General features: G+C 37.5%; 2 protein-coding genes, 1 long non-coding RNA gene and 1 pseudogene across 3 annotated transcripts; 2 read left to right on the top strand and 2 right to left on the bottom strand.

The window, feature by feature from the left end:
• The first annotated feature begins 1,561 nt into the window (after positions 1-1,561).
• Positions 1,562-7,624, top strand: LOC127647847 (erythropoietin receptor-like). Its single transcript, XM_052132339.1, has 8 exons — positions 1,562-1,742; positions 2,111-2,246; positions 3,470-3,633; positions 3,759-3,910; positions 4,048-4,204; positions 4,416-4,503; positions 5,025-5,112; positions 5,565-7,624. The coding sequence occupies exons 1-8, from the start codon at positions 1,661-1,663 to the stop codon at positions 6,255-6,257; spliced, it is 1,560 nt and encodes a 519-aa protein (XP_051988299.1). The 5' UTR covers positions 1,562-1,660; the 3' UTR covers positions 6,258-7,624.
• A 904-nt stretch (positions 7,625-8,528) lies between these two features.
• swsap1 (SWIM-type zinc finger 7 associated protein 1) lies at positions 8,529-11,654 on the bottom strand. The gene is made up of 2 exons (XM_052132353.1): positions 11,329-11,654; positions 8,529-10,888 (listed from the first exon to the last, which is right to left on the bottom strand). The coding sequence occupies exons 1-2, from the start codon at positions 11,587-11,589 to the stop codon at positions 10,262-10,264; spliced, it is 888 nt and encodes a 295-aa protein (XP_051988313.1). The 5' UTR covers positions 11,590-11,654; the 3' UTR covers positions 8,529-10,261.
• A 611-nt stretch (positions 11,655-12,265) lies between these two features.
• LOC127648172 (zinc finger protein 653-like) lies at positions 12,266-25,182 on the top strand (annotated as a pseudogene).
• On the bottom strand, positions 14,272-14,773 carry LOC127647857 (uncharacterized). The gene is made up of 2 exons (XR_007971111.1): positions 14,483-14,773; positions 14,272-14,381 (listed from the first exon to the last, which is right to left on the bottom strand). It is a non-coding gene; the product is annotated as an uncharacterized LOC127647857 (long non-coding RNA).
• Positions 25,183-25,597: the final 415 nt, after the last annotated feature.

The raw sequence follows: 25,597 nt of genomic DNA on the forward strand, positions 1-25,597 counted from the left end.
AGCATGGGAGACCCGGGTTCATATTCTGCAACATCAGTGACGATCACATTTCCGAGGTTGCGTTTTTCCCTATAAAATTACATTTTCATCACACTGATGGTTAGGTTTAAGTGTTGGGTTTAGGCTGGGGGGTTCAGTTTATTCATCTTCACTCTATCTCAGCCTGTACAGCTGAAAACAAATCTCTTTTGGCGCCCCGTGGACATTTCAGTCGGAAACTGGTACTCGCACATGTCTGTACGCCCAACAACACTTACCGCTTTGCCCACTGGGGGCAGTGTTTCACATTTAGGAAAGCACAGACCGATTTTAGTTAAAGATAAGTCATCCTACTGTGAAATAAGTCTGATTTACACCATAAACCAGGTACATTCAAAACAACAGAATGTAAAACATGACTAGAAGTATGAGGAACCTGAAGACTACTTGCATTTGGACAAGAGAAGTCATTTTGTGCACTCGCTTGAGCTCTGATAGCATCTGAAATTTACGACTACATATCCATATCTCTGCCAAGTCATCTGCTTTTATCTGTGTACCCAGAAAACTTTGACAAAGGGGCTTCCTGCATGTCATTTTCCTGTTACCCAGAAACCCACAACCTCCAGAGTTAAAAAGGAAACCAGTGAAATGCATGCACTTTTGACCCGAGTTGCACATGTCATCTGTTTTTGTCAATGTACAGTAGTATCTAAAACATGTATTAAACTAGAAAATGCAACTACTCTCTCATATTTATAACCGATGACCATTTTAGCACTTTTAAATGCTTTCAATTTGGTTGGAAATTCTGTTTAAAGTGATAGTTCACCCCAAACATTTTTTGCCATCATTTCCGCACCCTTGTGTTGTTCCAAACCCGTACGACTTTGCTTATCGTGTTGAAGACAAAATATATCATTCAGAACGTTCCAGAGGCACGGCATGAACTTGAGGGTAAATACATTATTTTGGGGGTGAACTATCCATTTAAACAATGTTAAAATAATTCTTTACCAAACGGACAAAGACTTTTGGATGATTAAGTCCACCTGTCGTCCTAATCGAGTGTTACATTTGGCATATAAACAACGTGTCTCGGGTTCAAATAACGGTAAAGACGTGTCATAGTGATAATGGACAGTGAGCTGCAGGCAGACTGGATCGAGTTGCAACACTTGTGCTTATCTGTGCACAAGAGAAGTCCAGAGCTGTGCTGATAACACAGGTTGAGCGCAAAAAACAAGAGTGTCAGACTTTGATAAAAAGAACCGGTTACTGTGTACAGGACACTGTGCACACAGTTTTAAGTCTTCAAAACACTTGCACCTATTGACTGTCACATGCTCAACATGCATTAAATACCAAAGAACTTGTAAAGTGTATAGACTACCAAATTTACACCATATATCTGCAGACACCCGTTTTTATGTTGGAGAGTGTGTATCTTGTATCATGCAGGGGAAGTGAGCACATCAAACAGTAATGACAGCATGTACTCACTCAAGCTCCGCCCATTAAACAACACACTTTTTGGCACTGCACCTTCTAGTAGTAAAAGAGTAAATATACTGTCCTAACACACCGTCAGCTTACCGGATGAAATGTACGTGAGTCCACAGGAAAAGGAGTATTTTTATTCATCTCAAGCAGCAATGTACTGCAAATTACAAAAAGAAAAATGAGAAGTGACAAATTGAAAGCTATTTTCATGCTGTGCCTTGCTTTCATCACAACAGGAGGACACAGTTTTGAAAGTAAAGGTGAGAAACACAATGCTATATTATTAGTCTGGTTTTGTTAACTGTCTGCAGTTAATTGTCTTTGAATTATTTGAACGTATAAATGTATGATTTTCTAACCCAGTGGCAATATATTATATATGAATAATATATTATATAAAGTGACAAATATATCAGTTTTTTCTAACGCCCAAACACTTTCTAAATTCTTTATTCTTTTATTTAATGTTTCATTAAAGATTGCAGATTTGCAGGATGTCTTTTACACCCGATATTCTCTTCGAGATGCGAAATAAAACGATTTTCAATGTTCACTGGTCATGCAAATCATGCATCATAACGAAACTTGACATTGAATAATGCTAACTGTTTTTAACGTAATTGTTCAGTGGCCCAGTTACTCCAAGAAGACACAGAGGATCTGAAATGTTTTGTGGAGGGAAAGAAGGACCTCACCTGCTTTTGGGAAGAAGAACAAGAGAAGAATGGTTCACTTCATCAATATACATTCATGTATTCGTATAAGTAAGTAACTACATTTAAGAATAGCAGTACTTAATGCAGTTGAGTAACATAAATCATGTAATTGATTAATTAGGTAGAAAATGCGCTTCTTTCGTTCAAACATTCTTTCATTGGAAATTTCTTTTGAACTTTAACTTTCAAACTTTATTTCTTTTAAACGTCCTTTTGAATGTTTTATATTTCAAACTTTCTTTCAATATTTTGAACATATATTCTTTTGATCTTCCTGTCTTTATTTTGAATTTACTTTTGAACTTTTTTAGAATATTATTTCAAGCTTTCTTTAGATTTTTGGCGCCATTCTGAGTAAACTCTAGAGACTGTTGTGTGTGAAAATCCCAAGAGATCAGCAGTTACAGAAATACTCAAACCAGCCCGTCTGGCACCAACAATCATCTATGTGATTTTCTAATCAGTCAATCATGCAGATACGGGTCAGGAGCTTCAGTTAATGTTCACATCAACCATCGGAATGGGAAAAAATGTATCTTTGTGATTTGGACGGTGGCATGATTGTTGGTGCCAGACGGGCTGGTTTGAGTATTTGTGTAACTGCTGATTTCTTGGGATTTTCACACACAACAGTCTCTAGAATTTACTTTGAATGGTGCCAAAAACAAAAAACATCCAGTGAGCGGCAGTTCTGTAGATGGAAATGCATTGTTGATGAGAGAGGTCAACAGAGAATGGCCAGACTGATTTGAACTGACAATGTATACGGTAACTCAGATAACCGCTCTGTACAACTGTGCTGAGAAGAATAGCAGTAGGTTGGTGCTGTTTTGGTGGCATGAGGGGGACCTACACAATATTAGGCAGGTTGTTTTAATGTTGTGGCTGATCAGTGTGTATATATTATACTATTAACAACCGAGTCATTGCTCAAAGGTCTTCTCCAACGCAGCATTTTCCATAAAATATTTTTAAATGACTGTTTATCACTGTATTTTCACTATAAGTTTATACAGATTAGGTCAAATGTTCTTCTCTTAAACTTTTTCTTTAGAAACTTTTTTTCTGTGGAACTTCCTTTCTCACTTTCTTCTTTCTTTCTTACTTTAGATGGAGAGGTGAGATAGATAGACATGTGCTATATCGATGGGTAGTTTGAATAACAGATCGAGAAATAGTCCGGTATATAGACCAACACAGTGATGTCAGTTAAGTTAACATGACAGTGTAATATCAGTGTAATTTGTATTTGTTTTTTCATATGTCCACAGGAATGAGAACCAAAGGACATGTGCTGTTAAGTCTTTACTGGCCAGTAACAGAACAGTTTTCTTCTGCAAACTGCCCCAAACTTTGTTCTTCACGGCCCTCGTTGTGCAGGTTTTTTGTGATGGTCGGATGCTCTACAATCGCAGCCTCAATGTGGAGAATGTCTGTAAGTTCATTAAAGCTTTATGCAATGACAACAGACCATTGAAGATGATGCATCCTCCACAACACATCATAACGCTTCTGTAATGTCCCCATATTTCCTTCCTTACAACATCTCTCTGCTTACAGTTTTTCTAGATCCTCCCAGAAACCTTACAGTCGTGAGCTCAAGGAAGGAAGGGCAGTTAAACGTGAGCTGGCTGCCTCCACCTCTCAAATATATGGATGACAGTATGATATATGAGGTCAGATTCGCAGTGGAGGGAAGTCACTTGAGCAAGGTTAGCGCTCTTTATTTACATTTCATAAGGCGCATAGTTGCATATACTGCACATTGTAACTTGTATATAGCACCTTGTTAGTCATAAATTAACTTTCTTTATGTTAAACCTCACCATTAGTGAAATGTCTTTTGAAGGTGGAGGAGATAAAGGCCAGCACCATGCTTGTCTTGAGGGGTTTGCAGCCAGGCACCAGATACAAGGTGTGGGTCCGTGTCAAACCTGATGGTGTGTCATATAAAGGCTACTGGAGTGCTTGGACTGGACCTGTATTTGGAAGCACACCACCAACCGGTAAACCGCTTTTCAAAACTTTTTGAAGATACTGCGGCAACTAGCTTAAAATGTTCAGCCTATAGCATCTTTCTGATCTTATTTTGAGAGAAAGCCTTTTCCAAAAGTCCATTTGAAGGCTATAAGTCTGATGTTGTTTGAATACAATGGATGGCTGGATGGAAACTTTTGGTCTGTTTTGACACTTTTTCTGTTTGTCTTTTACTACCAGACATGGATCCTCTAATTGTGTTATTGGTCCTATTCATTGGACTGATTCTCTTGTTGCTGTCTCTGACTGTGATTCTGTCCCAACAAAAGTAGGTTTTCAAATCATATATTCAAAACATTAAAATTCACAGGCTGTATTGTCATGAATGTATTAGCGTTGGGAAGTCTGATTCATTAAGTAAATTGGTTCGTCCGAACAGTTTTGATTCATTAAACCGGTTCAATAAAATGATTCACAACTCATTCATCACACAAACGTGGTCTCCAATGTCCCTGCACAGCATTTTACATAAAAGGATTTTCACTATTAGGTTTTAAAGATTGCATCAAATATAGTTTTTTGTCTCAATATTATTAACAACACTATTTTAAGCAATATTCTTAACAATGTAAATTATTAATAATATTAATTATTCCCATTTTGTTAACGTTGTTGTCAATTCACAGACATTACATCCCTTAAAGTTGGGTGATCTGCCAAAGCTTTGCGAAACGGTTTGATCGAGTCATTTAGAGAAGGCTTTGTTCACTAGTATGCAGATGCTTTTATCCAAAGTCAGTTATTTATATGAATGAATAAATAACGAGCCACTTATGTTCGCCATTACAGGTTTCTTCTAAAGAAACTTTGGCCTGACATTCCAACACCAGAATACAAGTTTCCAGGACTCTTCACTGTCTACAAAGGTGATTTTAAGGTAATTTTATTTATTTATTCTGGTTGAAAGTACCATTTACACAGTATCAAACCATATATTATAATAGACTAAAAAGACTTAACCAATAACAGAAAACTATTGTTCATAGACAGGGGACATTTCTTGAATTCACGGGGCCTGAGTCAAAATAATTTATGGCTCCTCCACTTTGCCCAAGGCCCAACAAGGAGGCTACACCCTGACCCACAACTAAATGCATACATTTTGTAACTAATTCCCGAAATTAAAATGTATTATCCAAAATTTGTATAGCCATTTTGCAAGCCATTGTCCGAGTGTTCAGGTCAATGTTTGTGGTTGTCGTCCCTTGTCCAGCCATGTCTATAAAGGTGGAAAAGGCTCATTTAAATTGCACTATCTCTGATAAAAAGACATTAGTTCCTGGTCTAGACATTCAGTTATGAACTATTTAATATTTTCTTGGCCCACAGGAATGGATGAGTCAAGGTAATGGGAGTATCTGGGGAAGACCAGTCCATGTCTACCCCGAAGAGCTTCCATCACCTCTAGAAGTTCTGTTGGAGGTTTCGCTAGCCACTCATATGACTTCCCCAGGACAAGACAGGAAACAAATGGAGGAAGAAGAGAAGAAGATGGTAAGTGAGGCTACAGACTCTGGTTTAACTGACAGATGGCGAGAGTCCCCCCACGCCCATTGGATCATGGAGCAGTTGAGAACCCTTCAAGAAAACCCAGAAATCCTCTCCCAGCCGATGTTACTAGAATCACACAACACCTACGTCACTCTAAATAATAACACCCAGCATACCGGAGAAGTTGAAGACCAGGTAGATGATATCTTCAAAGAGTCGTTACCCCTGCAGGCTCTCTTCACCACAACAGGAACGGTGTCTTTGAGCGCTTCGCATTCTGATCTCGGATCCCTCCAGCAGAGTTCCGGTTCAGGCAGACTGTCGTCCCAATCCAGCTTTGAGTTTCCAAACCACACATGGCCACCTAAAGGGCCGGGATACGCTTATATGGCTGTAGCAGACTCTGGAGTCTCTATGGACTACAGCCCGATGAGTAGGATTGTGGATCTTGGGAAACGGGAGATTTACACCAACAAATACAAAAATGAGATTTTTGGCCACAAGTGGCCACTCTCTGGTCATTGCATATAATCTGGATACTGATCGGAAGATCTTTGGGAATTTTTTACGGGGAATATGGATAAACAATATGTTTACTAAAACCCTTTATGTTGTATGAGAGACTGACAGAGCGGTGCATCACAAGGAGAATTCAGATCAAGATCTTGCAGACTTCTGTTTGAGATACAGCATTTAAGAAACACACAACACTAGAATCTTTCATTAGACAAAGCATATTCCATCAGATAAAATAAGCTAATTCTGTTGTTATCACAGTAACACTAAAGTCACGTAAACACTGATCTGTTTTCATTTGAAAATACATAGATTTTCCCATGTTTACGCCTGTCTTCGACACTGGAATGGTGCTTTCCTCCACCAAAAATGCTAACTTTCGAAAGCACTCCATTACTGCACAACGGAATACAATGAAATTAGGAAACTTAAAGGCGGAGATTTCAAACTTAAATGGATTACAACATTTTTGTTTGTACACGCATAAAATTCGCAACATTTACGCCTCCCATCCACACTAGAATGACGTTTCCCTCCACTGAAAACTGAGTTTCAAAAATGTTCTACAATACCACATACAATTCCTTCAGGAAACGGCAAACTGAGTGGTGGTGGTGTAGTGGTCTAAAGCACATAACTGGTAATCAGAAGGTTGTAGGTTCAAGCCCCACTGACCACCACCATTGTGTCCTTGAGCAAGGCACTTAACTCCAGGTTGCTCCGGGGGGATTGTCCCTGTAATAAGGGCTCTGTAAGTCGCTTTGGATAAAAGCGTCTGCCAAATGCATAAATGTAAATGTTTCAAATTTAAACAGATTAGTACATTTTCGTTTGTAAACGCATTAACTTCGAACATTTACGCCTCTCATCTGCACTAGAACGCCGTTTCCCTCCACCTAAAATGGAGAGTTTCAAAAATGTTCTCCAATCCCACATACAATTACTTTAGGAAACTGAAAATGGAGGTTTCAAACTTAAACGGATTAGTACGTTTTCATTTGAAAACATTTCGCTGTTTACGCATTTCATCCACACTAGAATGGAGTTTTCCTCCACTGAAAACAAATCGATTCAAAAAATGCTCTCCATTGCAACATATGTTGGAAAATTATGCCGTTAAGAAACTGAAAATGGATTAGTAGCCTAAAGTGTTACTTCTAACATAATAGCATTATTTTGGCAGCTGATAATCAACATTTTTGTAAAGCATATTATGCATTAGTTCCAAATATCAGTGAAGGTGTTATTTTTACATTTACATTTTTATTTTTTTGTCTTTAATTATGAATAAATTAAATGTCACGTTATCCGGTATTGGGTTTTCCCAAGCTGAAATCTGTGTTGTAAAAAATGTACATAGCTGTTTTGATATAATTAACAGTTTTCCTTTGAGCATGCTGTTTTGGGGTTTAACTTCATGCATATTTTTTCAGATGTGTAAAACATTAGGTCAGAGGTTAGAGGAGGAAGTCAGTCTTAATAACTATCATTACAAAGGATAAAATCCTTTCTATGCTTGGGTGCTCTGAGTGAAAATGCTAGTGCATTCTGGGAATGCACTTGTGGTTGGTATGAAACAGTGTATTTCTCAGAGCTTGATGGTCACCTCAAGGTTTGCAATGCACAGCATGCTCAATTTACTGTACAGAAACCTCCAAAATCAGTGTTTATTTTTATAATTGTAGTTGGTCAGACAATAATAAAGGGGGCATGGGGCTAAAATGCCTGCAAAATGTTAAATGCATGGGCAAAAAACTACCCCCGTAATAAATTACCTCCTTTTTTATTTTGATATATTTCCTCATATTTTATTCTAAGCCTATTACATACAAAATATGAGTTGATGCAGACTAAAATGTATGGGAAACAGTCTTAACTAATTAGGGATTTGTTTTAATAAATTATTTTAAGTATTTTACATAAAAAGCTGACACACAGCGTTTTTTAAATGCCCACATAAAGGTCAAAAATGCCCCTAAATATCAGATCCCTAATGCAAGTTCTGCCATTTACTGAAGTAAATAATTGTATTTTTCCTGTATTATTATTTTTAAAGCATAAAGATAAAAAGCAAAAAGGTGGTTAGTGTTGTTTCTGAGATGTATATTGTAATGTCTTTTCATTTTTGTAGGTCAAATATTTTCTGAGCAATCTTTCTATTTGTATGTATAACGCTCCAAATATTCTTCTAATGTATTTTTTATTAAAAAAAAAAAAAAAAATGTCACCCATTTCAGTTAAGTCTTGTTATATACACTTACGGCCAAAAGATTGGAATAATGTGCAGATTTTGATCTTATGGAAAGCAATTGGTGCTTTTATTCACCAAAGTGGCATTCAACTGATCACAATGTATATTCAGGATATTAATAATGTGAAAAATTACTATTACAATTTGAATAAAATGTCCAGAACTTCTTAAACTACTTCAAAGAGTTCTCATTAAAAAATCCTCCACATGCAGCAATGACAGCTTTGCAGATCCTTGTTATTGCAGCTGTCAGTTTGTCCAGATACTCAGGTGACCTTTCACCCCACACTTCCTGTAGCACTTGCCATAGATGGGACTGTCTTGTCGGGCACTTCTCAATCATCTTACAGTCTAACTGATCCCACAAAATATCCATAACACTCTTTTAAAATTATCAGTTGTCCAATGTCTGTGTTTCTTTGCCCACTCGAACCTTTTCTTTTTGTTTTTCTGTTTCAAAAGTGGCTTTTTCTTTGCAATTCTTCCCATAAGACCTCCTGAGTCTTCTCTTTACTGTTGTACATGAAACTGGTGTTGAGCGGGTAGAATTCAATGAAGCTGTCAGCGGAGGACATGTGAGGCCTCTATTTCTCAAACTAAAGACTCTGATGTACTTATCCTCTTGTTTAGTTGTTCATCTGGCCTTCCACATCTCTTTCTGTCCTTGTTAGAGTCAGTTGTGCTTTGTCTTTGAAGACTGTAGTGTACACCTTTGTATGAAATCTGCAGTTTTTTGGCAATTTCAAGCATTGTATCGCGTTCATTCCTCAAAACAATGATTGACTGACGAGTTTCTAGAGAAAGCGGTTTCCTTATTTGCCACTTTTGACCTAATATTGACCTTAAGACATGTCAGTCTATTGCATACTGTGGCAACTCTGAAACAAACACAAAGACAACGTTAAGCTTCATTTAACAAACCAAATATCTTTCAACTGTGTTTGATATAATGGCAAGTGATTTTCTATTATCAAATGATCAATTGATCATGATTACTCAAGGATAATGTGTTGGAGTGATGCTGCTGTCTAGATTTGATCAAAAATGACTTTTTTCAAATAGTGATGGTGCAGTTTTTTACATCAGTAATATCCTGAATATACGTTGTGATCAGTTAAATGCCACTTTGATGAATAAAAGTACCAATTTCCTTCTGAAAGAGCAAAATCTGCACATTATTCCGCAAGTGTATATTTTTGGCCACCAGTGTATATTATTTCACTTCTTGCATACATTTATTTTCCTTGTATGAATGCATGTTTATAGTTCTACATTATATGACTATTAATTTGTACTTTAAAGAAAAATGTGTGGCAATTTTTAAAGGGTCTTATTTCCACCAGTATGTACCAGGTTGTTTTTAATGAATACCTAAAAGTACTACTGAGAACCAGCTTCGTTTTAACATTTATTTAAACAACATTTCAGTCTATTGATCTTTTTCAAGCATTTCAATGTTAGACTGTAATGCTGCCGTTTGAATAAAAAAACAAATAGTATGTATGTCTGCTTATCCTATCCTTTATACAATATTGATTGTGTACAATGCATCTGCCTGCAACCATTCAAATGTGCTGAAGTTTCTATGTCAAACTTTACAAATCTGTAGTGTTTTAAACATTAAATTGCATTTCTTTCAATGTGAATACTGTCCTCATGTCTGAATAATGTAAATATGGTTATAGATATTACACTATGCCAATGAATTAATGTCGAAATGAGAAATACATTTACAAATACAATTACACATGGGTTGGGATTTTCTTGGTTAGTTCACACCATCTCTGCATCCCTCGGTTTCCTGTTTGCCATCATCCCGTTGGTCTGGAATCTCCAGTTCCGCACCAGGGACTGGACGAAACTCCAGTACGCCACCTGACTGCACCACCAAATGCAACTGCTGTCTGTGATCACTACATCCTTCACCATGCTGGTCCAGCTGAGGGTATGTAGCAGACAGATACACCTGCCACTCATTAAGCCCCGCCCCCTCCACACCTCTCACCTCCTCTATAGTGCACCTCACCTGCAGGTAGCGGTCCAGTACGGAGAGGAGAAGATCAGATACCTGTGCTTCATTGTCCCATCTGCCTTCACATTCAGAGTGAAAGGAGACCATGATCCTGCACAGTCCCTGATTCTCGCCCTGGTTTTTGCCCCGGTTCAGCAGGACCTGTGTTAGAAAAGCAGCCGTGTCATGCAGGAGGGCCGCCACGTGGGCCGCAGGGCTCAGTTCGTCCTGTAGGTGTCCACTTCTCAGCACGTGTAAATATCGCTCCAGGCCGTCTACGATAATCAGAGATGGAGGCGCCGCTGTCTCTGTCGCCAGCTCGTGGAGAGATGCTACGTCCTCAAGCAACTCTTCTAAAGTCTTTGCATACACAAACTTGATATTCTGCAAGAGAACATATGTGAAACCATGAATTGGCTGACTTTTATTTTGAATCAAGGGTGTGCTGAGTGACTCCAGCCAGGTCTCCTAAGCAACCAAATTGGCCCGGTTGCTAGGGAGGGTATGATTCTGGAGCTTAAAGATTCTGGTCACCATTCACTTACATTGTATGGACCAACAGAGCTGAAACATTCTTCTAAAAACTTGAATTTGTGTTCAGCAGAAGAAAGAATGTCATACACATTTAGGATGGCATGAGGGTGAGTAAATGATGAGAGAATTTTCATCTTTGGGTGAACTATCCCTTTAAGAATTAGTTTAGATGTCAGTTGCATTTTACCTTCATCCAACTTAAACATCAAAACTGCTTTAAAATAACATGTTGCACCTCTGCATATGAGGTGTAATAGAGAAACCAATTATACAGACTCTATATATATTACCTTCAGACTTTCTAGTTTGAGTCCTGGTACTGAACCCCTCAGCGAAACAGGAAGAGACTGAAACGGTGTCTGAGTAAAAAACAGCACTTTGAGTCCCAGATCTGTGGCTGCTGTCACAGCTGCAAGAAATAAAACAGATGTACTCATATTTACATCACCGAGTACCAAAGTGTTTCCCTTTAAATTAGCGGGAAATATTAAATCACTCGTTACAGATCCAGCTGCAAACCGTCTGAAAACGATTCCTAAGATATCGGCCATAACAGTTTATTAAAATAGCTATTAGCATCGATATAGGACTATCCACGACAACACCGCGTGAAATCAACAAGTTATGCAGAGTAATTTCTCCCGCGAATGGCGAGTCAACTTTAGTTCGTTTAACCCCGCCCATCTATGAACAAGACATTTGATTGGTGATCATGAAAGAGAGCTCGTGGTTGATTGGTCGATTGACGTGTGGCTTAAATGACATAATCTCTCAGTCGATATAAAACTTTTTTTTCCTTTTTCTTTTTTACACCGTAGATATCTAAAACGTCCGACTGGATAAAACCATAAAACTAATTTCAAATATATAAATAACAGTTCGTGCTTCAACAAAATAAATACAATAAAATAACGCCCACTTTGAAAAGTCCAAACATTTTATTGGCTGTTGCAGAACCAAGTTCGTGTTTGATTGGTCAATCAAAGTGTTTGTTCAAGTACACGTTAAAAAAACTGTAATAATCCTCTTTTCAGAGAGAAAATATTTTCTATACATTTTACTGCCTTATTTTCTAAAAAATAACCACTCAGGTAAGACAAAAAGTTAAAAATTAATTAAATAAATCATATATTTACAGTAAAAAAAAAAAAAAAGCCACTTCCTTTAAAAGGACACACAGCACTCCCTTTAAGACAAACCATAACAACTCAACAGCTGATGTGAAAGATGGCGGCTGCGACCACGTATTCCCGAGGAGCCGGAGTGCAAATCAAAGCCATTTTACGCCGCTGCAGGGGTCGACCGAGGCTGACGGATGAGGACCGCTCGGAGACTTGAGTCACGGAAGAAGTATGATGTTCGGCGGGTTTACCTGGGAGAAGCTGGAGAAGCTATCAGGTCTGGAGCGAGCTGCGCCGACGCACGAGCCTGAGCGACGCGGGGCTCGCGGAGTATTTCATTCTGCTCAATTCCGCATACGGAGAGAAATGCGAGCAGAAATATGGCAAGTATGTGTACAGATATAATGATTGGCTAATAAACACCCTACGTGATGATCATGCAGAACTCAAAATCACTTTGCAATGCGTATATATGCCTTTGCAAATAACTAGCTGTCCGGTTAGTGCATGCATTGCATACATTATATCAATGTATTTGCAATGCATCTGCTTAAACGTAGTCAATGGGCATTCATGGGCTATTTGGTTGCACAGCTAACAGGGTTAAAGTATTCCCTTGCATTTTATAAGTAGTATTGCATGTTTACAGAACCAACAAGTACCATTGCAAAGGCATTTTTGGCCTTGTAAAGTGGATTATTATGTTAAATATGGTATTTTTTTATTTATTTTTTCAAAACTGTATTGCAACCCATCTGATACGATCACTGTACCATGGTTTTGACATTTTTTGGCACAAGAACAGTTTTTTCACTCCTGTCTATCCATCTCATGAACAGTTGAAACTGCCCCATTGAGTAATTATTATGTGCAAAACACAGCTTAGTTTATTTATATTCATCCAACATATCCAACCTCTTCTGCCGTTACATTCCCTTTCACTGTATACAACAAATTTGCATTTGTATGGTGTCTCTCTTCTCTGCTGGTGTACGGTAATCTATCAGGGCCAAACATGTTTGGTACTACACCATTGGGAAATCAAGTGAGCCCGGAGCGTTTCGTGTTCACAATGCACATTATTAGCGAACTGAACCGTACCCAAGACCACCTCCCTAGATGGTCTCAGTTCGGTTTGCTTTTAAGGGGTCTGAGATCATTTTAAGTGGTCACATATGGTCCAAGCCAGGGACTCTTGAAACGGTCCAAGTGTGAAAATGCCCTTAATATAGCTTCATGTAGCTTTTAATATTGTATTTATGTGTAACATGTCTCCCCTGCTTTGAACAGGAGCCTTTTATTTATTTTTTTATTTTTTTACTAAAATGGCTGACTCCATGGTTTTGCTTGGGCTAATTTTTTTACTTGCATTTTATGTATCCTAAATACACACATTTACATTTTCACGCTTTTTGCATAATTTTAGCAAAATTACAGCTTAATAGGAAATGATGCCCAATTTAATTCTGCTAAATAAAGGTAAAGTGATATTACTTTGTTTTCTTCAAACATCACTAATCTCATATTTTATCTCAAGCATGCTCTTCACTGACACTTTTGTCCAGTTGGTTAACAAGTACACCGTTGTTTTGGTGTGGTGGAAATGACGCCACCACTGTGGGACAGTCGTTTGTTAAATGTATTCTCACACAAGATTATCATAGTTTTAACATGAAATAGTTTTTTATAACTGATTTGTATAGTTTAATATTTAGTCTTTCAGATGGAAAACATTTATACATATAGATGATGCGATCCAACCATCCATCTATCTTTCTAAAATCATGAGCACTCACATGCAATTAAGATATAAAAGCTGTTTAAATCTACATGGAGAGGGTCTCCTCATGGGGGCCGCCATGTTAGAATCACATGACCAGCCGAATACTACTCGTCCTGTTATTGGACACTTTCACTCATGGATTAAATAAATCATGGCTGAGTAATGTGAATTTGTACAATGGCATCAGTCACTGAAAACTCCTGCATTTGACTGATGCATCACCCACACCACTAGGTGTCAGTGTAAGTCTTAGACGACAAATTAAAAAAATGTGTGCACCTTTAAGTCTTTAAGACATATCTGCCCATCAAAAGACAACTTTAGTGATATTTTTGAAGTATATGCATTTATTATGTGTTACATGCAACACTTAATACATGTACTGTTTTCCAAGGACACGGTTAGTTGCCCATCATTGTGGCCTTCAAGGTAAATAGCTCTGTAACACAAAATCAGAGGTACACAGTTAAGATTTGCATTAAGACACTGAGAAGTGAAAACCCATGAGAATATGTCTGAAGAGAGAATCTTGATTCTTACATCGTAATGCTCCCAGTTCTGGATTTCACGATAGAAGGCATTTCCTGGGCACTCTGTGGACCCAGCTTGTCTGTGTCCATATAAGTAGTAACCTGAAGACAGTCCCCCTGAATCCACGGCACACTTTGTAAAGTCGTACCTCACCATGTCCATTGCGCTCTTTACTGGGAGAGTGGAGGTGTAGTCTCCAATGAAGCAGACGCCATAGCCATCGGAGTTGTACCCTTGTGTGTGGGCACCTACCCAATCCCAGCCACGGCCTTCATACAGGTTACCATCAGAACCGGCAACAAAACTTTGGGAGAACAAACGGTGATGGTGGTCTTGAAAATAGAAGTGCAAGAGTTACATTTGACAATGATCACATGAAAACCTTTTTGATTGTTGCAGAATCTAAAAGATTATTCAGGAAAATTTCAAATCACAATAAATTGAACATATTATCTAAAAAAAACAATTGTAAACAACATTTATAGAACACGATAAACACATAATTAGGAGTAATACAATGACTGTTATTTGGGCGTTTCTTGAACATGAGCATGTGCCGGTTTGCATGCCTGCTTGGCCAATCAAAATCATTTCCTGGGTTCATTATACGTTTAGCCCAATCAACAGCATTTGTGACATAATGTTAATTTCCATAAAACAAATGTTTCAAATGGGCATGTCCCTCATTTATATACAGGCACTTACAATGGAAGTAAATGGGGCCAGGCCATAAGCATTAATATACACATAGTTTCAGACATAAACATGATTTTAGTGTGATAAATTAACTTATTAACCTTATCTGTTTAAAGATATCCAATACCGTTATTCTGTGAATTATTCTTGATAATAAATATGACCGTGTCTGGTAACATGTGCATGTAAAATGGCTTGAAATAGCATTTTAGCTTAGCGTAAAGCTAATATACACAAGGTTTATTTCTGTTTCTTCTGCTCCAATTTACTTCAAACGTACTTCTCTGTCTGCCTGCTTGTATTACATATAGCTCATATTGGCATTATATGTGGCGGACGCGATGAGTATAAACCAAGCTTTAGTTGGTGATTTTCAGATAACATACATATAATATAATGCTGTATATGCCTTAACAATAGCAAACAAAAGTAAACAATACATAAGATAGCCTTTGCTAATTGTAAAAACTAAATCTAAATATCAGACAGCAGGTACATTCTGGCCACTTATAAGTTTTATCAGGTATTTTCCTAGTGTAATATTATAAAAATGCATCATATTTCAGGAGTTTCAACAATGATGATCAATATCCTTTAATTCAGTCAGGTGTTCGGTGAGTGAGGGGGCTGGGGGGACACATAGGGGGTCAGGCACGTGCGAGCGAAGAGATTCGCGCTGCCACAACTGGTTCATGGATGCGCTCTCGACATTATCAAAATTATAACGCCATAGAACTACGGTCTATTAAGCAGGACCATGGTCCATTATGCCAATCATTTTCATTTATCTTCACAATGCACGTTTTATTTTACTTGGTGAAATTATCATGGGATATTGTAAAACGCTTAACGTGAAAAACACTTAATATGGCTTAATGTACTAAACAGTGATATTTAAAGACCAAATTCAGTATGCACGTTATTGATGATAATCCTACCCTGGACTGCAAGACACTGATGATGCAGAATTTGGTCTTCAAATATCACTGTTTTAGTACATTAAGCCACATGAAGCATTTTCTTTATAACCGTTTTCTATGGAAGGAAATGGCTAAACATGCAACTTTGCACGTTGTGTTCAGATTCTGGGCTCATCTGCTTCTCTGTATATAGTTTGCATCATCAATAGCATGCATACTCAATTTGGTCTCCAAATATCACTGTTTTAGCACATTAAGCCACATCAAGCTTTTTCATCAATCTCAATCATCAATCTCCGCACCTCCCGGTCTTGCTATCGTGATCGATGTAATGAACATCCCAGGTCTAGATGTATAACGTAGTATAGAGAAAAGAAAAAAAGTATAGAAAAGTTTATCATCGATATCGAGGACATCTCTCTTTTTTTTTTTTCAGACAAACTTCGAGATTATAGTTTTCGAGATATAGTTTTATCACCCAGCCCTATTGATAACATTACATTAATCTCAGTGATAGACTGCTAAATTACAGGCTACGTTATCCACCTTAGTCCTGGAGGTCTTACTGGGGGGGGGTCTTACTGGGGAAACGTATGTGGGATGAACTTCCACCGGAAGTCGTTCTGTAGCATCTGCTAATGTAGGCAGAGGTCATTTAGACCCAGTTTACAGCTGATATTGGGATGTGATTCGGATGATCCGATGACACGTGATCAGACAATTTGAATAAGAGCGCTTGCATATACATGTACCAGATCTTTACGGAACTTCTTCAACGTGTCAATAAACGTACGATGCAACTACAACAGTGTTTACTTCTTAGAGGAACTACATCTCACATTTTGCGGAAATCATCATGCCGCGTAGGAATAAGGTGGATAGGCACGTTGAATCTACTAAGCAGAAGTATGAAATTTACCTCGATATGTTTCTTCAAATTGGAGGCAGGATTAATGCCGATATCTGGCTTGAGCAAGCTAAACTCGCATGACACGATATCAAGCAATTGGCCTTTTACACTGTGAAAAGCCTGTTAGGTGCGGCCGTGATGTTCAGGTGTCGAAATACGCTTGAGACATCCTCCACACCCATAACTGTTGCCGCCCAATCTGCAGCTGCCGTTACAGTTTTTTATGTGTGATTTGAATTGACGGGAGTCATTAGACTCTCTCTAGTCAATGACCTTGATGGATAAAAATAAAATCAGGAAACGGAAGTATCGAACACAGATGTGGGAAACTAGCGCAGTAAAAGTACAGTTACAACACTGGTTCTTGTCATGAATGTCATAAGACTGCATTGATAAATATAACGCACCGATCAGGTGCAGGTGTTGTTACACGTGGTCTGCCACTGCGAGGATGATCAGCTGTTCTTCCTGTCTACCTGTAGCGCTGTCTCAGGCGTCTCACAGTATGGACATTGCAATTTATTGCCCTGGCCACATCTGCAGTCCTCATGCCTCCATACAGCAGGCCTAATGCACATTCATGCAGATGAGCAGGGACCCTGGGCATCTTTCTTTTGTTGTCGTACGTTTTTATAAGTGTGACCTTAATTGCCTTTCGTCTGTAAGCTGTTAGTGTCTTAATGACCGTTCCACAGGTGCATGTTCATTAATTGTTAATGGTTCATTGAACAAACATGGAAAACATAGTTTAACCCCTTTATAAGTTATTTGGATTTTTACAAAGTTATCTTTAAAATACAGTGTCCCAAAAAAGGGACGTTTCTCTTTTTACTGAGTTTATAACAAAAGAAAAAGGTAAATCTATTAGAAATCTACCCCAGGGATATTAAAGTGCCTTGAAACGTCCATTTCCCCCTTCAATTCTCACTGCTGTAATGCTACAAATATAGGCTTATTCTTATTAAGGTAATGTGAAAGTATGAATGATATATTTATATTTAAGTATTTATGGCAATATACATTCTGAAATGAGAGATTTCCCCCTTATTTCCCTCTGTAATTTGGGGAAAGAGCTTTTCTTGCCCTGAAAATAATGTCCCAATACAGAATACATCTTTAGATTTTGAGTAGAAATATGACCTGTACATTTTTTCATGTGATTCACCCAATGATGTTCTTACTATTAAGGAAATCTGAACTAGTCAACCTAATTTCCAAATTTTAAAACTTTTGAATTACTGTCTACATCTGTCTTTTCCTCTTCTCGTCCACTCTGTCTGATCATAATTACAGGTCCCAGTTACGAGGCTCTGACGTCTGAGGGCATTCAGCTGAATGTGGGTGGAGGAGGTCACACGTACTGTGGTCGAGGACAGGACGTATAATCACATGTGCCAGTCAGGAGCGACCTCGGGTCCCATCACCGTCAAAGGTTTCAAACCGGTCGTATTCATCACGGTCACGATCCAACGAGCACTGCTGACCTGTGCTTGATTTCAGGACAGCATGTGTGTGCTATAAACTTTATAAGGCAATGAAAGGGCCCTAACTGTGTTTTGAAACACTTTAACAACCTCTGACAATCTTAACAGCTTCCTCGTGAGTTTGGTTCAAATTGAACCTTTTATTGATGTTTTTTCTTCCAAGTAAGAATCTAAACCTACTGAAAGATCAATTTACTTCTGAAGCAAAATTGATAGTAAGACTTGTTTGAGAGAATATATCTTCAATTCATTCTTAATTGTTTTGTACTCTATAGGCATAATTTTTTAAGCGTAAACATTTTGTTTTACATTTTGTAACCTTTTATTATTAATGCTTATAACTAGGAAAAAACTTTGACAATGGGGTTAAAAATAATTAATGTATATTCAAGATATGTTCACTTAAAACAAGTCTTAATATCTTACACAATTTAGAAAATCAATTACATTTACTCTATTGATTAGATATTGTACTGGAAATCAAGTGTGTGTGTGTGTGTATGTGTGTATATATATATATATATATATATATATATAAAATAATATACTGGTCCTTGTTGTGAATATCATAAGACTGCATTGATAAATTTAATTTTGAACTTGATATCAGTGCAACCTTTATAAAACAGCTTATAAAACTATTTCCATTCACCAAATTTAGAGTTGTCAAGTTTTTTCCATGGATGTTTTGTAATCGTTTAATTCAGTGGTTCTTTGGGGGTCCACAAGGGATCGCAGGAAAACTTTTATTTTGAACGAGTGTAAAAAATTCCTTCAATACTGTTTAAAAAGCATCTTGGCGTGATTCCTCAAGAGGTGGCTTGAGAAAATGTCTAGAGTTCATGTCTGCAAATTCTAGGCAAAGGGGATCTATTGTGAAGATGCTCAAATATAACACCGTTTGGATTTTGTTTAGTCACAACATAATTCCCGTATTTCCATTTTATGTTATTCCATAGTTTTGATGACTTTACTATTATTATAAAATTTTAATAAAAAAAATGTGTGTGTTTCGAAACTTTTGACCGGTTGTGTGTGTGATATAATTGTTTTTTATATACGTATATATATTTGTCTTTTCTTGGAGTGTTAGGATTTAATCTGGAATTTCTAGAATATAGTGCAGACACAATTTTTGTCTTGTTTTCCAGTAAACATTTCTAAAACTTCTTAAACCAAGAAAAAAATTACTTGAAGCGAAATAAGATATTTTGAATCTTTAGATATTTAGAAATCTAACAAAAATTATTGGAGTTTATGCTTAAAACATAAAACTATTTGCAATTGGGGTAAGAAAAATCAGCAGATTTTACTGGAAAATAAAGACCAATTATGAGTAGGATTTTTTTTTTTTTTAAATATACAGATCAGCCACAACATTAAAACCACCTGCCTAATATTGTGTTGGTCCCCCTCGTGCCACCAAAACAGCGCCATCCCACATCTCAGAATAACGTTCAGAGATTATATTCTACTCACCATAATCATGCAGATACGGGTCAGGAGCTTCAGTTAATGTTCACATCAACCATCAGAATAGGGGAAAATGTGATCTCCATGATTTGGACCTTGGCATGATTGTTGGTGCCAGATGGGCTGATTTGAGTATTTCTGGGATTTTCACGCACAACAGTCTCTAGAATTGTTTGTGCCAAAAACAAAAAACATCCAGTGAGCATCAGTTCTGTGGATGGGAACACCTTGTTGATGAGAGAGGTCAACAGAGAATGGCCAGACTGGTTCAATCTGACAAAGTCTACAGTAACTCAGATAACCACACTGTACAATTGTGCTGAGAAGAATATATCGTCTCTGTATGCTATTCTTTTGGTGGCACATGGGGGACCTGCACAATATTAGGCAGGTGGTTTTAATGTTGTGGCTGATCGGTGAAAGTGTGGTTTATTTTTTATAAATATATTTGTGTGGAAATCTTTTGAAGGCACTCAGTTATATTGTCCCATACTATGGTATGGGTGAGAAGCAGCTGTTGGAACCCAGTGAAGAAACGCACTGTCCGAAGGAGCTTCGCAGATCTTTGAAAAGGTTAGAAATGTGAAAACAGAAGTCTGAACTTAACTTTTCAAAATTAAGTACTGTACTTCAACACATCTGGGCCATCAGGAAGTCTTTGAAATGTGATTTTGGTAAGATCGCTCCTCTGACAAGTCAACTGTATTTGTGTTACAGAACTAAGAGGAGACGAAGTGGTCCAGTAATCAAGGCAGACGGCATGCTGAAGATGTTCCACTGTCCATATGAAGGCGGCAGTCAGGTGTACGTGGCCATCAGCAGTTTCCAGGTGAGATCATCTGAACACACCTGTGCTTTCACAATACATGTCTGATCAAACCCTGAGCATGCAAACCAGTTCTACTGTACAACCCATCTAAAAATAGAAGTTGTAATGTAATATGCTGGCAAATGTGTTTGTATATAGTTTGGAATAATGTACAGATTTTGCTCTTATGGAAGGAAATTGGTACTTTTATTCACCAAAGTGGCATTGAACTGATCACAATGTATATTCAGGACATTAATAATGTGTTTCTTTGCCCACTCGAACCTTTTCTTTTGATTTTCTGTCTCAAAAGTGGCTTTTTCTGCACCCTTGAGTCTCATCTTTACTGTTGTACATGAAACTGGTGTTGAGCGGGTAGAATTCAATGAAGCTGTCAGCGGAGGACATGTGAGGCGTCTATTTCTCAAACTAGAGACTCCGATGTACTTATCCTCTTGTTTAGTTGCACATCTGGTCTTTCACATCTCTTTCTGTCCTTGTTAGAGACAGTTGTGCTTTATCTTTGAAGACTTTAGTGACACCTTTGAATGAAATCTTCAGTTTTTGGCAATTTCAGGCATTGTATATCCTTCATTCCTCAAAACGATGATTGACTGATGAGTTTCTAGAGAAAGTGGTTTCTTTTTTTATTGATCTTAAGACATGCCAGTCTATTGCACACTGTGGCAACTCAAAAACAAAAACAATGTTAAACTTCATTTAATGAACCAAATATCTTTCGTCAGTGTTTGATATAATGGCAAGTGATTTTCTATTATCAAATGAGCAATTTAGTATGATTACTCAAGGATAAGGTGTTGGAGTGATGCTGCTGTCTAGATTTGATCAAAAATGGTTTTTTTCAAATAGTGATGGTGCTGTTTTATACATCAGTAATGTCCTGACTATACATTGTGATCAGTTGAATGCCACTTTGGTGAATTAAATGACCAATTTCCTTCCGAAACAGCAAAATCTGCACATTATTCCAAACTTTTGTGCCATCAGTGTATATACAGTCTATATTATTTTGTTTACAAGAGTTTGCATCATCATTTTGAAAGCTGATGTATGTCTGTATGTTGTACAATTGGACAGAATCATGTGAATCTGGTACTCAGGAAGGTTCGGACCAAAGTCTGTCCACATCCAGACTGCAGGAAAAGGTTTTATTTGTCCAACCACCTTCGCCGTCACATGATCATTCACTCAGGCACATGAATCAAATGACATGTGTTTTTAGTAGATTTACTGTGATGAGTCAGAGATGCAGGAAATGCCATTGTTGTTGAAGTCTTGCCCTGTAGGTCATTTTTGACAAATGCACTCATTTAAACACACTGCAACATTTATGGGCTGTCATATGGAAAACCTATTTTATATTGAACAAATTTGTTTAATGTAATGTTAAGAACGTACCATTTTAAATTAAATGTAGTTAATGCGTTTAACATAAAAAATATAATATTATAATTTTAATGTAATGTTAAATTGACATTAAAAATAATAAAATAAATAAAATAGTTTTTTTAATACAATTTAATTAAGAGATCTTTTTTTCTTCTCACCCTAACAACATTAATAATGTATATAAGCTTTTAGAACAGGTCCGGCACTAGGATGAGATCTTTGGGGGGACATTATGACCTTTAGGATGGGCAATAGGCTCTCTAGTTTTGCCGCACGACCTTGTTTGGGTGCATCAGAGGTTTCTAAGGGGCATAAGTCACCACTTAGACCTGGCCATGAATTTGCAACGTGTTTTTTTTTTTGTTTGTTTTTTTATCCACAGGAGTGCGAGACTTCATCTGTGAGACGTGCGGCAAATCATTCAAACCCAAGAATCATTTAGAGGTGCACAGACGAACCCCCACGGGAGAGACGCCGTTACAGTGAGTTCACAACTGGCTCATTTGCCTTATTTAATAATGGTCTTGCTCACTTTAACAGAGGTAATAAGGATAGTTGTGGGTAATTTCCTAGTATGCCTGCTTTGGTTTATCTTTTACCTGTACATGAATGAGGTCACGCACTGTTACATGCTTGAGATATTAGTTCTCTGTCAAACCCTAGTGCTGTCTACATGTACGGCTACCTTCTTAGGCAGCATCCTACCCCAGATGGGATAGAAACACTTTGCGAAACTCAATTTAAGCTTGCAGTTGATTCGATTAGAGATTGACGTCTACTGTAAAATGACAGTTCATCCAAAAATGAAAACCGTCACCATTTACTCTTTTGTGTGTGTGTGTGTGTGTGTGTGTGTGTGTGTGTGTGTGTGTGTGTGTGTGTGTGTGTGTGAGTGAGATCCACCCCTACAGATGTGAGAGATGTGGGTATCAGTGTCGACTGCGAGCGTCACTCAACTGGCACATGAGGAAACGCATCTGAAACGATTTGAGAAACTATTTGATCAAGTTCGACAAACTCAAGAGCCATCCAGACAAACAGAGCTCCTGAAGAAAGAACGATTGAACTCTTAAAGATGAAAATAAACTTGAGACTGTGCACAGATTTATTAAGGCTGCACTTGAACAAAGTGATTCTTTAGCAGTTATTGTATCTGTGCAATGGGGACTAAAAGTAAGGGCCTGATGTTGGCCTGAAAAAAAAGAAGCAATGTTTGCTATATCATAATGGACATGGAAAAGAAAATGGTTATTTACTGTGCTGGACACTTGCATGAAAAAATGACTGATTGAATTTATTGCAGTTTTGTTTGTAATGCACAAAGTTGTTTTTTTACGATCTCAGTTGATGGACTTACAGTTGAGTCTGAAACCACTGTAAAACATCAGTATTTATTTTCCATTTAATCTTGGAAATAAACCAAAGAAAAGTTATAATAATATTTGAGATTCGACATGTTTCCTATTCGCTAATCAAATAAGCAAATTTGTGAAATTGACCAGGAATACTCCGTACAGGTCTCAAGTCATGCTGGATAACATGATCATCGGGTTTTGTTCATGGCAGCTCCAGTGCACGGAAAAGGAGGAAATACCAAATACTAAGTTATTCTGAAATTCACATACATTTTTCGATTAAACGTTTCAATCAAAATCGAATGCATTGTAATGACAAAATAGTAAATTACATATGAATGTAAAATAGAAGCGTTTTCACTTATTCTCAGAGTTTTGTGCCCAATGGACACATGGCTGCAATACCTTGTAGAAACTACGACCATACTGCTTCACACATCTCTGCCAAGACTTGATGCAACGTCTTTTGTAATCCATGTTCTTAAAAGTCTGTCTTTCTAATTGGAAATGGAGCACAACCGTTCGGTTCTGGAAGTAAAAATCACATTAATTCATTCAATGTATTGTGGATGCTTACTTATAAATATTTAAAGACAGCCCTACCGTGTGCTCCACAGTTAATCAAAGGTATATTCATCTGTTGAAGCCATCGGTCCATCTTATTTCAACTTCATATTTTAAATATTGTTTTAAAAAGTGGAATGTCTGATGCAGAAATACACTACCTCTAAATCCACCAGTCGGAGAATCGCGATCAACAAAGTGCGCCAAAAGAGCTCTGTGGCAAACGCACACTTTCATTGCACACTGTGAATAACACAACTGAGTTGAATTCCCCACACCAATAAACTACTTGAATATTTATTCCGAAATATTTTGCAATGAACTCGAAGCATATGGTTTCTATACTTCTAATCAACTTTAAATCAATAGTTTAAAACTTTTGCATTTTTATGTTTTAATTTACGTAATTCGAAGCGCTCCTGGGACTGTAGTTCAAGTGTGTAATGCTGTAATTCGCCTAGAGCTGGTTGGTTTGGTTCATGGCTTATAACTCTTTAATGAAGGATAATCTGAAATCCCTATCAAAGAAGTGAATGGGAAAATACTTCCGAAACCAGGATGGCTGAAAAAGTGGACAGACACTGTTGCACTCTGTTCACAGAGACATATTAACCAAAAGATGAGTCCTTCAATGCATCAACATGATATTGTAATCCAACATGCTTGCATTTTTAGCTTGCATACATCCTGTGGGTTCCTCTTGGTGATGCTGATCAGATCTCCATGGAGATGTCTCTAAAGAGGTTTGTTTTCTATTCATTAGGGAGTGCACGGCACATTTCAGCTACCTGAAACTGTTAAACTTGTGCAAATGTCAAAATACAGTCAATGCACATTCTCTCACAATTCTGGAAAGTGTTGATGGTTTTGAATCGTGTGAACTTAAGCAGAAGTAAGTCTAGCTGACAAAGTCTGAAATTAGAGTGCAACACTTAATTTTTTTTAACACCTTTGATGAATGCATTTGTCTGATAAAGACTTGTGAGACGCATGCATGTCATGGTTTTAATAGTTTATGCTGCTTCATCTGTTGAAAGCCCTTTAACATTTATTTCGTCCTCAAGGCAATTGCTCTAACATTGAAATGCACAGGGAAGTGTTGCTAAATTCTTCAAATCTCAGGAAAAAGTTCCCTTGTGCTGAGCTCTCAGTCTCAGTTTAGTGGTAAGTTTGATGTTAATGTTCATTTTTTACTATTTGTATTTCGTGTCGGTCAAATAAAAGTGGTACCGGTAAATTATTTTGTACAGTGTTTAATGATGATTTTTTTATATATATATATATATATATGTTTCCTGTAAGCACAATGACCTGTTTAAAGTGTTATGAAGGTGTTGAGTCATGACTCCATGCTATGGCCTTGAGCTTTATTTAAGACTGTAGGGAACTCTGTGATGACATATTTTAATTGGCTGGTTAAGGAAAATACTGGCTTGACCACAGGTGGAACAATGACGTTAATGTTCTCCCAATAAATAGACTTTTGCATGTGACTAGCTTGTAC

The sequence above is a fragment of the Xyrauchen texanus genome, chromosome 8 (assembly GCF_025860055.1).
Source record: "Xyrauchen texanus isolate HMW12.3.18 chromosome 8, RBS_HiC_50CHRs, whole genome shotgun sequence".
NCBI lineage: Eukaryota > Metazoa > Chordata > Actinopteri > Cypriniformes > Catostomidae > Xyrauchen > Xyrauchen texanus.

Excerpts from the sequence above, each read along its gene's own strand:
- LOC127647847 (XM_052132339.1), top strand. The coding sequence starts at position 1,661 with ATGAGAAGTGACAAATTGAAAGCTATTTTCATGCTGTGCCTTGCTTTC. Across the intron at positions 1,743-2,110 it reads ACACAGTTTTGAAAGTAAAG|TGGCCCAGTTACTCCAAGAA; the intron begins GTGAGAAACACA and ends GTAATTGTTCAG. Across the intron at positions 5,113-5,564 it reads TCTACAAAGGTGATTTTAAG|GAATGGATGAGTCAAGGTAA; the intron begins GTAATTTTATTT and ends CTTGGCCCACAG.
- swsap1 (XM_052132353.1), bottom strand. The coding sequence starts at position 11,589 with ATGGCCGATATCTTAGGAATCGTTTTCAGACGGTTTGCAGCTGGATCT. Across the intron at positions 10,889-11,328 it reads TCAAACTAGAAAGTCTGAAG|AATATCAAGTTTGTGTATGC; the intron begins GTAATATATATA and ends GTTCTCTTGCAG.